Source organism: Prosopis cineraria, unplaced genomic scaffold, assembly GCF_029017545.1.
Source record: "Prosopis cineraria cultivar Desert tree isolate PC_DT_omini unplaced genomic scaffold, ASM2901754v1 PC15, whole genome shotgun sequence".
Taxonomy (NCBI): Eukaryota; Viridiplantae; Streptophyta; class Magnoliopsida; order Fabales; family Fabaceae; genus Prosopis; species Prosopis cineraria.
Window position 1 is genome coordinate 2425441 of NW_026555346.1, and position 12951 is coordinate 2438391.

General features: G+C 36.7%; 1 protein-coding gene across 1 annotated transcript; it reads right to left on the reverse strand.

Annotated features, from left to right (window-relative positions):
- Positions 1 to 4343: 4343 nt before the first annotated feature.
- On the reverse strand, positions 4344 to 12108 carry LOC129294417 (putative transcription elongation factor SPT5 homolog 1). Its single transcript, XM_054932775.1, is given in 23 exon segments — positions 4344 to 4796; positions 4798 to 4836; positions 5141 to 5241; positions 7091 to 7234; positions 7318 to 7432; positions 7512 to 7566; positions 7785 to 7860; positions 7950 to 8044; positions 8144 to 8189; positions 8280 to 8438; positions 8548 to 8641; positions 8737 to 8880; positions 8954 to 9106; positions 9184 to 9232; positions 9301 to 9398; positions 9492 to 9647; positions 9751 to 10108; positions 10197 to 10267; positions 10377 to 10460; positions 10541 to 10699; positions 10780 to 10926; positions 11038 to 11276; positions 11628 to 12108. Coding segments are annotated over 23 exon segments (3114 nt in total). The 5' UTR covers positions 11953 to 12108; the 3' UTR covers positions 4344 to 4589.
- Positions 12109 to 12951: the final 843 nt, after the last annotated feature.

Here is a 12951-nt window from a genome sequence, read left to right on the forward strand (position 1 = left end):
CTTTTTTAGGCCAATATTGAAACCCAAGGATCGTAGTAGTAATATATCATAAAGATGAATAGCGTCAGCTAGGGTTTATATGCGCCATTTTTTTCTTGCGCGGTACTGCTTTGCCCTCCCCAACACTGTTGATTAACTTGATAAGTTTTGAGCCTGGCACTGGCATATAGTGCTTCATCAATGACTCGTTGTTAGGGTTAATCATTGAAATGTTGCACGTTTGTTTCCTATATTTCTTTCTTTCTTTCTTTGTTTTTTTTTTTTTTTCCTTTCTATGACTGAATCATTTTCAACGTGCATGGCAATATTTGTTACGCAATCCTCAGCCTCGTTTATCGTATTAAAAATCTAGGCTCCATCCATGTATCCCTTTAAATCGAATACAACATACTCCCTCCGTTTTCACACTAAGAAAATAAATACATCATGCCGTTTAAGAAAATTGGCAAATTAATTGTGTATGGGAATTTAAAAAATAAATTAAAATGTTCTTATATTTAATTAAAATAAGACTGCATTAATTGTTTCTTGTAAATGAAAATCATAATTCTATGAAGAATAATTTTAAAAAATTACAATAAATACTTATTAAAATGTGATTTTGCTTATAAATAAAAGAGTACATAACATCCCCATATATAAAAACACACCATGTCATTCATGGGGTAGGGTTTAGTTGAAGAGGAATGAATTCTTTAAAATATAGTGAATTAATATTTAAATATTTATTAAAAGAGATATTTATATTTAATATCCAATCATCTTTTAGATAGGATTGATTTTAATAAAAACATATCAATGAGTAATAAAAAAGAATTAAAAGGTAAAAATAATCTAAAAGGTTTTTGAGAATCCTCAGCCACACCAATTTAAACCATGGACTTTTAGATCTTTCCCCCAAAAAACAAAAACCCCAGAGACAAGAAAATTCAGTGAACACGAAGCATTATCAATCGAGAAAATGATGAGTCCGATTGGGTCCATTGAGAGTCCCGTTGCGATGAATCTAAACCCACCAAACCCCAGTGACCTCCAGCATCATCAATCCATATCGCCTTTCGATTTGAACCCACAAAACCACAGTGCCATTCGACCCAGCATCATCAATTTGAACCCATCAAACATCAGGGCCACTCGATTTCCCTTCTGGGTTCTGCGTCTCAAACCCGGATAGGCTAGCAAGGAGGGAGTCAATGAGGCTCTCAGTCTTGAGTTTTTTGCCGGACAAGGTGGAGAACTGGAATGTGGAGAGAAGAAGGTCGAGAGAGAGAGAGAGAGAGAGAGAGAGTTGGAGGAGGAGGAGAAATCGGCAAGTCGATAGTGAAGAAGGCGAAGTTTTGAAGTGATGAGGGACCAGTTACCTTTGAAGTGACGGTGGGGTTTTCTCCTAGAAGAAAGGAAAGAAAGTTATCGGAGCAAGTTGCAAAAGGGAAATTGAGGGGCCTCCATCTGCACCTCGATCTGCTGGGTCGAAGAAGGAAATGGAAAATGAAAGTGATTGCTGATTGAGGAGGGACGATAATGACACCTGGCAAATAAAGTAACTGCCAATGTTCAGCTGGATTTTTTTTTTATTTTTTTAAAAAGTTATCTGATAAATAAAGTCAAAATAATGGTTAATAAATAGTTACACAGAAAAATAAAATTGCCTTATTTTTTAAAATTTAAAAATTAAACTACTTTTTTGTGTCTGAGAATAAAATTACTTCAACTTAAAAAAAAACATTTTTACACTTTAACCCATAGAAAAAGAAAACATTACATCTATTTTGATAAAAATAATTTAATATCTATATATTATTTTGTATAATAATAATAACTTTTCTTTAAAAGTAAATTAAAATTTTAATTGGAATTATTTTTGTAACTTTCTAGGGGAAAATGTTTAATTTGCGTGCGATAAAGTAATTTACCTTTTCCGTTGTTTTTACAGATAAGGATTGGGAGGACGGAAACTTTATGAATGGAGATCGTACGTTTCAGTCTGCTGAACAATGGTTTTTGAGTTTTGACAGCCGTGTGTTCCATTGTTCCCTCTTATGATCTCTCGAATCATACCGTCCTAATTCCAAATCTCTTAACTATTTCTTTAACTGCCTGGCCTCTTTGACGTCAATTATACATGGCAAGTCTTTCGTTGCAATATCGTAGTTTGTGTAGCTTACTCCAAACAATGAATAAGAATTATATACATACGTACATATATTTAATTTTATTTATATGGCACATTCTACAGGATCTATTTTATTTTGTTTATAAGTTATGGTATGATTTTTTAAATAATATATAAAAGTTATATCTAAAATTAGCTTTATAAGAGAGAAAAATAATATAACATTACTTTTTATATTTGTTATACATAGTTATATTTAAAATTTTATATACTCTTATTTCTATTATTTTTTTTGTATTAATATTAATGAGATTGGTAAAAATAACTTATAAAGAAAAATGAAGAAGTACATGATTATTACCCGTATACAGTATGGCTATGGTTGATTACTCTGCAATTATTTTCAACACACCAACTTTATTTTATGTTCAATTGTAAAAATTAGCACTCCATCCACAAAAATCAGACAATGAGGATAGAACTGAGTTGATAAACTCACATACGCGCGCGCGCGCGCACGATGACTACTATAAACGTGAATTTCCAAGTGTACGAAGTGCTTTTGTAAGCACTGCTTTAAAGTTGGGGGGTTTGGCAATAGGCAATTCGTGACCACATGTTCGAGACTTTTAAGGATTGGAAATAATATAGATAGATAGATATATGTCCAGTCCCATTTGTCATTTTGCTGCTACATTTCTGGAAACGAAACAGTTCCCTAGAACCTAAGAACGTGTGATGTTGGAATGTGATGAAGAAATAATAATCACTCTTGCCATCCTTCCTAGACGTAGATCTCCAGCAGAAAAAACAAACACTCATACCCTTTCGTGTGTCTGCTTTGCTAGAATCACGACAAGATCAGATAATTACGTACGTTTTCTCGCTCTATTTTTAATATGCCATACGAGGAACACTAAATTCACCCAATTAGAGTTGATATAACATCATATATGTAAACCCACCCCAAAAAAAAAAAGAAGAAAAAACCATTTCGTTAGACAGAGACGCAGGGATCTGTATAACGCAAAGTTAATGAGATGCTACTTTGTTTGTCACCAAAGCTATGCAGAAAACACAGAGAGAGAGAGAGAGAGAGTGGCGAGTGGGGGAAGGAGTGCTGGTGAATACGAGGCAAAATTTGTCCCATGTAGTGTGTTGTTTGTTCATGATGTTTGTTTGATATAGAGGAAGAGAGAATGATGGATTGGGAAGGGCGGACACGATTAGACCGTTTGAACTTTGGTTAAAAGTCTGTCGTCTCAGTTGGTACTTTTCACTTTCCGACTTGGAACCCACCACTTTCACTTGTTCCACACTTCCACCCCTTTTTACTTCTTTTCCCAAATGAAAAAAGCAAAGTTTACTAATGGATTCTTTACCATTTTCGTCCTTCTGATCATGTCAGTTTTGTTTATCTAGTGAATTAATTTTTCTTTTTTTTTTTTACCTGGAATTTTTCTTGTTGCATAAACCTTCTCAACAAGTTAATATTGCATCAGAGTTAGTTAAAATGCTACAAAATTTACAGCACGGCGGGTGTTTTTATATTATCTTTATCTGCTGGCAGGATGTTGCTTGTGAGAGTGGCAACAATGGGGCCCTTCACCTTCTTTAAAGAGCAGTCGTCTTGTGGCGGTTTCAGGGTTCATTTGCGGATCACAAAATTGTGTGTCATACAATGGGCCAAAGCCAATCAGGGGTTAAAAAAACATTACACCTCATCGGACCTGCAGTCCCAGAAACGTCATTATTTTGGAAGTTAGGGCTGCACACCCGGACACTACTTCAAGTTAATTCGTTCTTACCCGTTTAACTTTAGCGGCATCCGCATCTTGAACCATCAGCTGGCATTTAATTTTTAGGATTTAGGATGGAAGGCACTTCTTTCTTTCCAAATTAACGAGACATTATTCAGTTAAACATTATGCTTTTCAGTCCTCCTTACAAAGCATTTTCAACTGCTTCACACATCTTAAAAAAAAATTAATTTTTCTATGTAATTTAATTTTTATTCTTAGTGTCATCTCATGATACAACTGTATTAAATACCTTCATATTAATCAAGAAAAGATAAAATTTAAATAGATGATTTAATTATTAGGAAGTGTCATAAAATTACTTATAGAAAATATCTTACAAATAGGACAGAAGGGAGTAATTACTACAACCCAAGAACATCTATCGCCGAGACACCTAAAGCTAACTCTATAATTTGTAATGTGAACGATTATAAAAATACAATAAATTTGATTAAAACTGAGAGGCCCTTGAACAACAAAGAGGGCGTCATTCCCAACCAATGCTCACCCCTTTATATACTCAGGTGTGAAAAAGTGATTGAGACTTGTTACTTCAACAAAGGTACGAGCCACACGCAAACATAAACACCCCGCCCCCCCGGGAAGGGGGGGGCGCGGTTAGATCAGAGCAAAAACGATATGGCATAAAAACTTAATTGTGTACATGAGACTAATCAGGATTGAGCTAATTTAGCTAGAATGACTAAGTCTAAAATCTTCACATCAAGTGTATCATCTACCTTTACAATACCGTCAGTGCCATCTACCCCAATCAACTTGCCTGTAGCACCACGCAGAGCCCCACCCATAATCTTTATTTTGTCTGATTTTCTCGGTACTACAGCCTCGATTTCACTAGGAAGAGCTGTTATTGTTTCACCCATTCCCACTTGATCCCAGGACTACCCTGCAAGATCCATCCTGAAACACAGTAACAAAGATGGAACGAGTTACTACAAAAACAAGATTAAAAATAAACCTCCCGTGTCGAAGTACATAACTGAAATCACTAGGTGTGCTCTAAAAGCAAGTTATACCAAGATATAACCATTTCAGACTAAATCGTCCCCTTGAGAGGGCGCGGAAAAAAGCCAAGACCATCAAGTTAAATTTTAAAATGTCAGCAGAACATTCACTCAAAAAAGTCCACAGAGCCAATCTTCTCCAAGCTAAAGCACATGCAAGAATTTAATCCAGCAATCTTCGAATGATTCATAGAACATACCGGAAGCACCTCTCTTATGATTCCCACAATAGATTCCTCTCCAGCCCGGCGTACATTGACTAATATATCTGGCATAAACCACGGTCCATCACTGTCTGCACCTACAAGATCCATCCTGAAACACAGTAACAAAGATGGAACGAGTTACTACAAAAACAAGATTAAAAATAAACCTCCCGTGTCGAAGTAATAACTGAAATCACTAGGTGTGCTCTAAAAGCAAGTTATACCAAGATATAACCATTTCAGACTAAATCGTCCCCTTGAGAGGGCGCGGAAAAAAGCCAAGACCATCAAGTTAAATTTTAAAATGTCAGCAGAACATTCACTCAAAAAAGTCCACAGAGCCAATCTTCTCCAAGCTAAAGCACATGCAAAGAATTTAATCCAGCAATCTTCGAATGATTCATAGAACATACCGGAAGCACCTCTCTTATGATTCTGGCATAAACCACGGTCCATCACTGTCTGCACCTACAACAAATGTGTACCACCGATCATCAAAGCTAAGCTAATAAAGATTCGAATGGTCATTTCAAATCTTGGCGGATCCAGTCAGTAAATAATATAAGGAAAAATGAACATTTTAGATAGATGTCTAGTGGGGGATGCTTGATAATTACAAAAAACCATTTAAATGGATTTGCCCAAAAAAAAAAAAAAGAGATAAAAGATGGTGTTTCCACAGGGATAACCAGAAGTCAGAAGATCACGTTTCATTGTGATACAAATCAGTTATCTGTCATTAAGATTTAAGACAGATTGAGATAAATAAATGACATAAACAAATCCCATTAAGAATGAGAGACACTGACAAAATTAGGAAGTTTATCAAGGGGATAAGAGAAATGAAGGGTCAAAAATGGAGATAGTATCAGAAAGTCTAGAGGGAGGAGTATGATAAGAGGACCATGGAAAACAAAGAAAGCTATGGCAAAAGAAGAGCTGAGAGAGGTCCAAGTTCAATGCAGTGAAGCTGGTCAGAAAAAGGAATGGGGATAACAGGGACGGGAGTGCAGAACATGGGGCATATAGGGACGCTTATCACGACAGATAGCTCATCCCCTGAAGGTTGTGCATCAGTTTGACCATTGACACCCACTTTCCCCCTTCCCATGTTCGTGACTTCTCAATTGTTTGTTGTTTATGTTTATCTCCTAGCATTACAAATAGCTGTGATAGGTATCGTCTAAAGACAGCCAAGTATCGATTTCCATTCATGTCCTTAGATGAGATTCTCCTTCGCTATTAGGATTAGAGAGTGAGATCCTAGATCCTCTAGTTCAAGTACATTGTTCCTTCAATAAAATATTGTTTTAAAATCGGCTAAAGTATATATTTAGTCTTTTAACTTTACGCAATGGTTCATTTTAATCTCTTAATTTTATAAAGTGTTTTTTCAGTTTTTTTACCCTAACACTGTTAGTTTTATGTCAACAAATTTTTACATTGAACTTTCAAATATTAACAAAACATTCTCAAATATTGACATATTAAGTTTAATTTTTTCAAAATAACAATGATTGACACAAAAATAATCATTTGAAACTAATGGTGTTAAGGTTAAAGAACTAAAAAGATACTTTACAAAATTAAAGGACTAAATTAAAACTTTATATAAAGTTAAAGGACTAAAATATACTTTAGCCTTTAAAAGCTATCATTGTCAGTGTACAGATTTACCCCCAATTAAATAAAAGCAATATTGAAATCATAAGAAGTGGGCAAACCTAAGACTCTGGTGTTAAAGAAACATGAAAAGCAGTCGCAGTAAAGGGGAAAAAAATATATTGAAAAACAGCAGGAAAAATCAATAGTTAACGTGCACAAGTGGGCAAGTTACAAGCATACAGCGCAAAATTTTCTATCTTTAAGCCGGAAGTCATGCTACAAGAAACTAATATACAATATAAACCAATCTATCCATCATATGTAAAAGCACTAATATACCTATAACCGGGGACATCATGTCCAGACCACCAGTTCCTGGAGTCATAGGCTGCCCTCCAGGGGTGCCAGGTAGATAAGACGCTGAGTTTGGTGTCATAGGCTGTCCCCCTGGTGTTGATGGTAAATACGGGCTCGGAGCATTGGCTGCAAGAATCACCCGCATCAAAAGAATGAATATAAGTATGAAAATGAAATTACAAAGACAGAAATAATGAAGACAGTGCTACCATAAGCAGGATTGTCCCTAGGCGTCCCAGCTTCGCTGTAATTGCCACCAGGAGTACTTGCCCAGCCAGCACCAGGAGTTGGAGCTTCATACATTCGTGAAGGAGGACTCCCTGGCTGAGATATTATAATGGAAGTAAGTAAAAACACAAATTAAGTTCATGGAGTATCTGGCAAGTTAGCTAAGATTCTGAACCTGGTACTGTGGACTGGTACCCCAAGAGCCCGGGTTTCCATCTTCCCAGTTATTCCTAGTTATTTTTTCATCACAGCTATTAGCATTCGCAAAACACGTCATTTTCATAAATCATAAAAGTTGATTATAAGCATTGAGTTTGGAGCAAATAGTTCCCTCAAAACTTGAGTCAAAATGCAGTAAACTGGTAGCATGGAATTTTAACAGTTAAGCGCTTCAAAAGCTTTTTGAACTGCCTTCACTAAGTTCATTAAAATCTACTATAGTCAATACCTTGGACTCATGGGAGTGTAAGGATTCCATGCTGGATCACGCATAGGAGTTCTCATCCCATCATGAATAGGTGTGGCTGCAAATAGAAGCATGTTAAGCAAGTACATTATAAAGTTACATTTACATGATATCTAATTTCACCTCAGCACAGAAGCTTAAACAAACCTCCAGGATCTCTCATAGGAGTCATATAAGGATGTAAAGGTGTTCGAGAAGGATGCATTGGGGTCTCACTTCCCATTCCATATCGTGATGAGTCACTGGCATAACATACAGAATAAGAAGGTTGACTCAAAAATTGTTCAACAAAATGAAGAGTTAGACAGTAGACATTCATGCACAAAGAAATTATAACTCACCGATACGGGGTTACAGCCACATTGTCAGAAATATGACTTCGATCAACTGCAAATAAACAAGAAGTGAGAATCCATATATATATATATACAGAAGTCAGAAGTGCAACCAATAAAGGGGGTTATCCAAAACGCATGCCTGTCACAACTTTCATCTGGGACTCCAGTTCAACCCGAACTGATGTGCCCTTAACTTCTATAACACGCCCACGATAACCTTTATAAGGACCTTGGCGAATTTTGACTGTTGCACCAGCTAATCCGTCATGCCCTCTTCCACCTCTATGCCTTCCTCCAGCTATCCACATTAAAAAAGAATGAGATCAAGCAACTTTCTCAACAAGACAATGTAGTAAATCAAAATGATAGACCAATACAACGTTCTGGCCCACACAGGTCAAACATACAATCAATCGGTGGCCCTCCTCGAGAAAACCGCCTAGGAGATTGTGGGATTCGAGGTGGAGTTCTAAGGCCAGCAAATCTTGAGTAGGCATCACCCTAGAGTTCAGGAGCAAAAGGCAACAAATTATTACGAAGGCTAAACAAAAACACCTCCACCAAATATAACAAACATAGGAATGCAAACGAACTACATTTCTATCGCCATTGGACCGTGAACCTCCCACAACCACACACGATTGAGCTTTTGAACATATGAAGCCAGCATGTTCAAGATGATGTCGATCGTAAATGAACAAGACTCCCCTATATATGTGCTCCACCGGTCCTTGTTTGCCCTATAACACATAAGTTAAGACTTAACAATATGAACTTTCAAGAAACCAATCCAGACAAAAATCAGAATCTTACTTTGCAGGGACCCTCAACTATCCGTACAACATCCTTTGTTGATATTGTATTCTTAAACCTATCCTGCACACTTATTTTTTTATCAATCTTGCACTTGATTTCCCTTAATTTCACCAATGCAACTTCAGGTCTGTCAGGAACTCCCTTAAGAACCTGAAACAAGATAAAAAAATTAAGTTGGGCGGAAAACAATGTAAGAATATTTTTTACTAGTTCAGTGAGATACAAACCTGAAAGGCCTCACTTTCTACACGTATTATTACACCAAAGCTCAAGTTACTGCACCACATTGAATTAAAAATGAGTAAAATGTAAAAATATTGAGAGTGGAAGCCAAAAATGCTTACTCTAGCAGGACAAGATCATGGAGCTCATAGTCCCCGATTCTTGTAACTCCTGTGGTGACTTCAGAACTCTCCACAACATCATCAGCAAATACACGAATCTAGGAAAAGGATATCTCCATGTCAATTAATTCATTTTAAATATTTATTTGTAAAATTTTTTTCATAGTATATTGGAAAAAATGAAAACCCACATGTTCTTTTGTTGTGTCAGATAAAATAATCAGCACATGCTGCTCCACTTTCACCACCATACCAGTAGCCCCTTCTTGTGTGCCAGAAACAACTTTAACATGGTTCCCAGGTTCGAAGTATTTACAAAGTTCCCTTTCATTTACAGCCAGGGTTTTCTGCCAAAACCAACCAAAAATAATACCAATTAATAACAGAACATCCTGCAAAAGCAGCAGGCATTCCAAAAAAGAGAAGCAGAAAATATAAATTCATGCTTACTGGAAGACCCTTGATTTCTGGCCTTATATGAACATTATCCTCATCAACTTTCTCAACCCACCCTTTCAAATTCTTTAGATCTCCCTTGATGACAATAACAGCATCACCTTTCATAAAATGCCCTTTCTTTCTGTTTGCAAATAATGTTGACAGACTAGCTACATCTCCATCTCCATTCTCACCCGGTTTACGAAATTTTTCAAGTTCATCAAACGTAGGTTTGATATTTTGAGCACTAATTGATTTTATTGATACTGTTTTGTACAAGAAACCATCTTTGAACATCATGCCTCCAATGGTTTCAAAGCGTTCCCCAGTCATGGGGTCACGTCTATGCTCTACACGGATATGCAGTTCCCTGAAGAGAAAGAATCCATAAGATCAGGAAGGAAAACTTTCCAAGAAACACATACCAGTGTTATCCACAAAGAGGGGGGGGACATTACCTAGCTTCATCAACATTCATAAACCGAGGAGGAGGAACAAATGCCTTCTTTTTCACAACTTCTCTACCTTCCTGCATCATACATGAGTTATGCATACATTTTATTAAGCTATTTCAGAAAAGCTGATTGTTTGACAAATAAACTGCATGAACTCTCGAGCAGGAGAAAAAAAATACACACCAATTTATTTGCAAGGGCCTGTAAGTCTATCCTTGGAATCAATTTCACAGTGACCCTCTGCCGTACATTATCAACATCCACAACCTATGAAAAAACAAAACTTGGCTGTAAATAAAGCATATAGATGCTATCATATGTTCCCTAGAATGCAATGCAATCCATACTTTTGCAAGGTCCCCCTTGTATGTCCCAATCTTCATTCTGACCCAAGTATCTCTAGAAAGATCAATAGCTTTGCTTTCAACCGAAAGAACATCAGTCATCTCTCTAATTGGAACAAGTGTTAATTTCTGGGCAAATATGTTGCGCAGGCCTTTACATGCCTGAATCATAAACAAGGGTTAAAACTCCACAATAATAGTCCAATGGCACAAAATATAAGCTTTAGACATGTCAAAAATACCTCTCGCACATGGGCTTCTTTATCTGCTTCAATATATATATAGTTTTTGAGATGATCAAGAGCAACAGCAGACCTTATTTGTAGTTCAGACCCTTTGTCAATATACTTTTGCATGAGGCAAACAGCCGCCTCACGCTCACGACCAATCTATGAACATTAACAAAAATATTAGGCAATGCTTTAAATTCCGTGCACCCACAAGACACAATTCATACGTACAATCAGTATAAGAGAATTTATACATCACAATGATCATACCGCACATTTAACCATCCACAATTTTGGATCTCTCACAGATGGCAGAAGTGCTTGCTGCTCTACATCTGTAGCTTCTTCATCATAATCTGTAACACGCCTTCCATATCTTTCTTGAATGCTCCTTGCCATAGCTTCAAGGTCTTCATGGTCTTCTTGATCATGGGGCAGCATGCGGCGGCTATGCATCCTCCCTCCACCATCTTCATCTGGTAGATCAGTTCCCTCTTCGACGATGAAATCTGCATGTTACAGGCAGCCATCATCCTTTCTCCACATATTTGATACAGGGTAGATGAGACATAATAATTTCAAAACTCTAATAGGACACGTATGACATATCGAACGAGAAAAACAGTAACATGAGGGACTACACCTAAGAAAATTCACCCTGCAGGATGTACATGCTAGACCCAAATCACAGAAACGTGAGGGACTAAACCTAGAAAAGAAACACGTGAACTCGAATAGATGGTTGCCTCAAAAAATCTAAAGCAGTAGTTAGCAGGAAGAAATTCCAGTCAATTGTATAATTAGTATGATTACTGTCTGTTATTCAAATTGAGCTAATAAGATATGCATTAGAAGCTTACCGTCCTCGGCTTCTTCCTCTTCCTCTTCCTCATCGCTGTCCACCTGCGCCTCTTCATCGAAGAAATTTGAAGCAGCCATTCTCTTGTATTGGCGCTTTCGACCGCCTCTTTCATCAAAATCATCCTCATCCTCTACCTCCTCCTCGTCCTCGTCGACCTCCTCAGCGTCGTCGTCTATGAACCCAGATCTTCTCCGCTTCCTCGAGGAGGCTCCTCTGTCGGCCTCCTCCTCCTCCACTTCCGCTTCGTCGTCATCGACCGCTTGGTCATCTTCATACTCCTCCTCGTACTCCTCCTCATCGGGATCCATGCCTCGGTGACGCATGAGAAAGTCGCCTTCTCACCCAAGGGTGCACAGATCATTAACGTCTGGATTCTGCGATTTTAACAAAGGTTGTTGAATATCACAAACCCTAAGCTGAATGAAACTGAGGACATGTTGAATTGGGCGAGTGCGGCAAGCAGAGAGGTACATTAATTTTTCCGAGAAATATATATTCGTTACCGGAGATGAATTCATTTGTCTAATTGATTTTTTTTTTTTTCAAACAACAGAAATCTCACATTATTTCATTCTTGAGTTGTGATGTGAGATGCGGAGATTTGTTTGATATTTTGGTTTATTATGTGGATTAATATTTTCTCAATTATATTCTTTGGATAAGTCGTGATGTTTTAAATTTACATCAATCAATCAGTTTAATTTTTGAAATTTAATTTTTATCACCAATTATCATTAATTTTTTGAAATTTTATAACTATACACAATTAATTATTATAATATTTGTAATGACTTCACTCTTTAGCTACACTTGCCTCAGCTAATAAAGACAATTAATTCAATTGAGAGACTAAACAAACAAAAAAAGATCAACTGTGTCTACCAGTGCTTTAAAAAAAGCTATGTATAAAATTACTCTGAGTAGACGAAATCCCAAAACTATCCAATATGAAAGTTATGAGTTAATGCCTTTGAAAAGTATTTAAAATCAAACTTTAAAAGGTTACGAAAATATGGAAAATAATTTAAGCATTTAAAAACATGTTAAACAAGGGTAGAAGTGTCATTTTAAAAAAAAATTGAACATTCCATCACAACTAACATTAGCATCTGCCATAACTTGTGATACAGAAATCACTTATCGTAGCCCAAGACTCTCTATTATGGCTAACACTCCATTATGTCACTCGTCAAACCAATAAGCACTTCCATCGTAACTAATAGGCCATATTAGTATGGAATAAGATTAATTAAAATCCAACTTTTGAAGCACCTAATTTCAGTTTGGACCTTCAATTAGAGTAATACAAGTATTCATGCAAA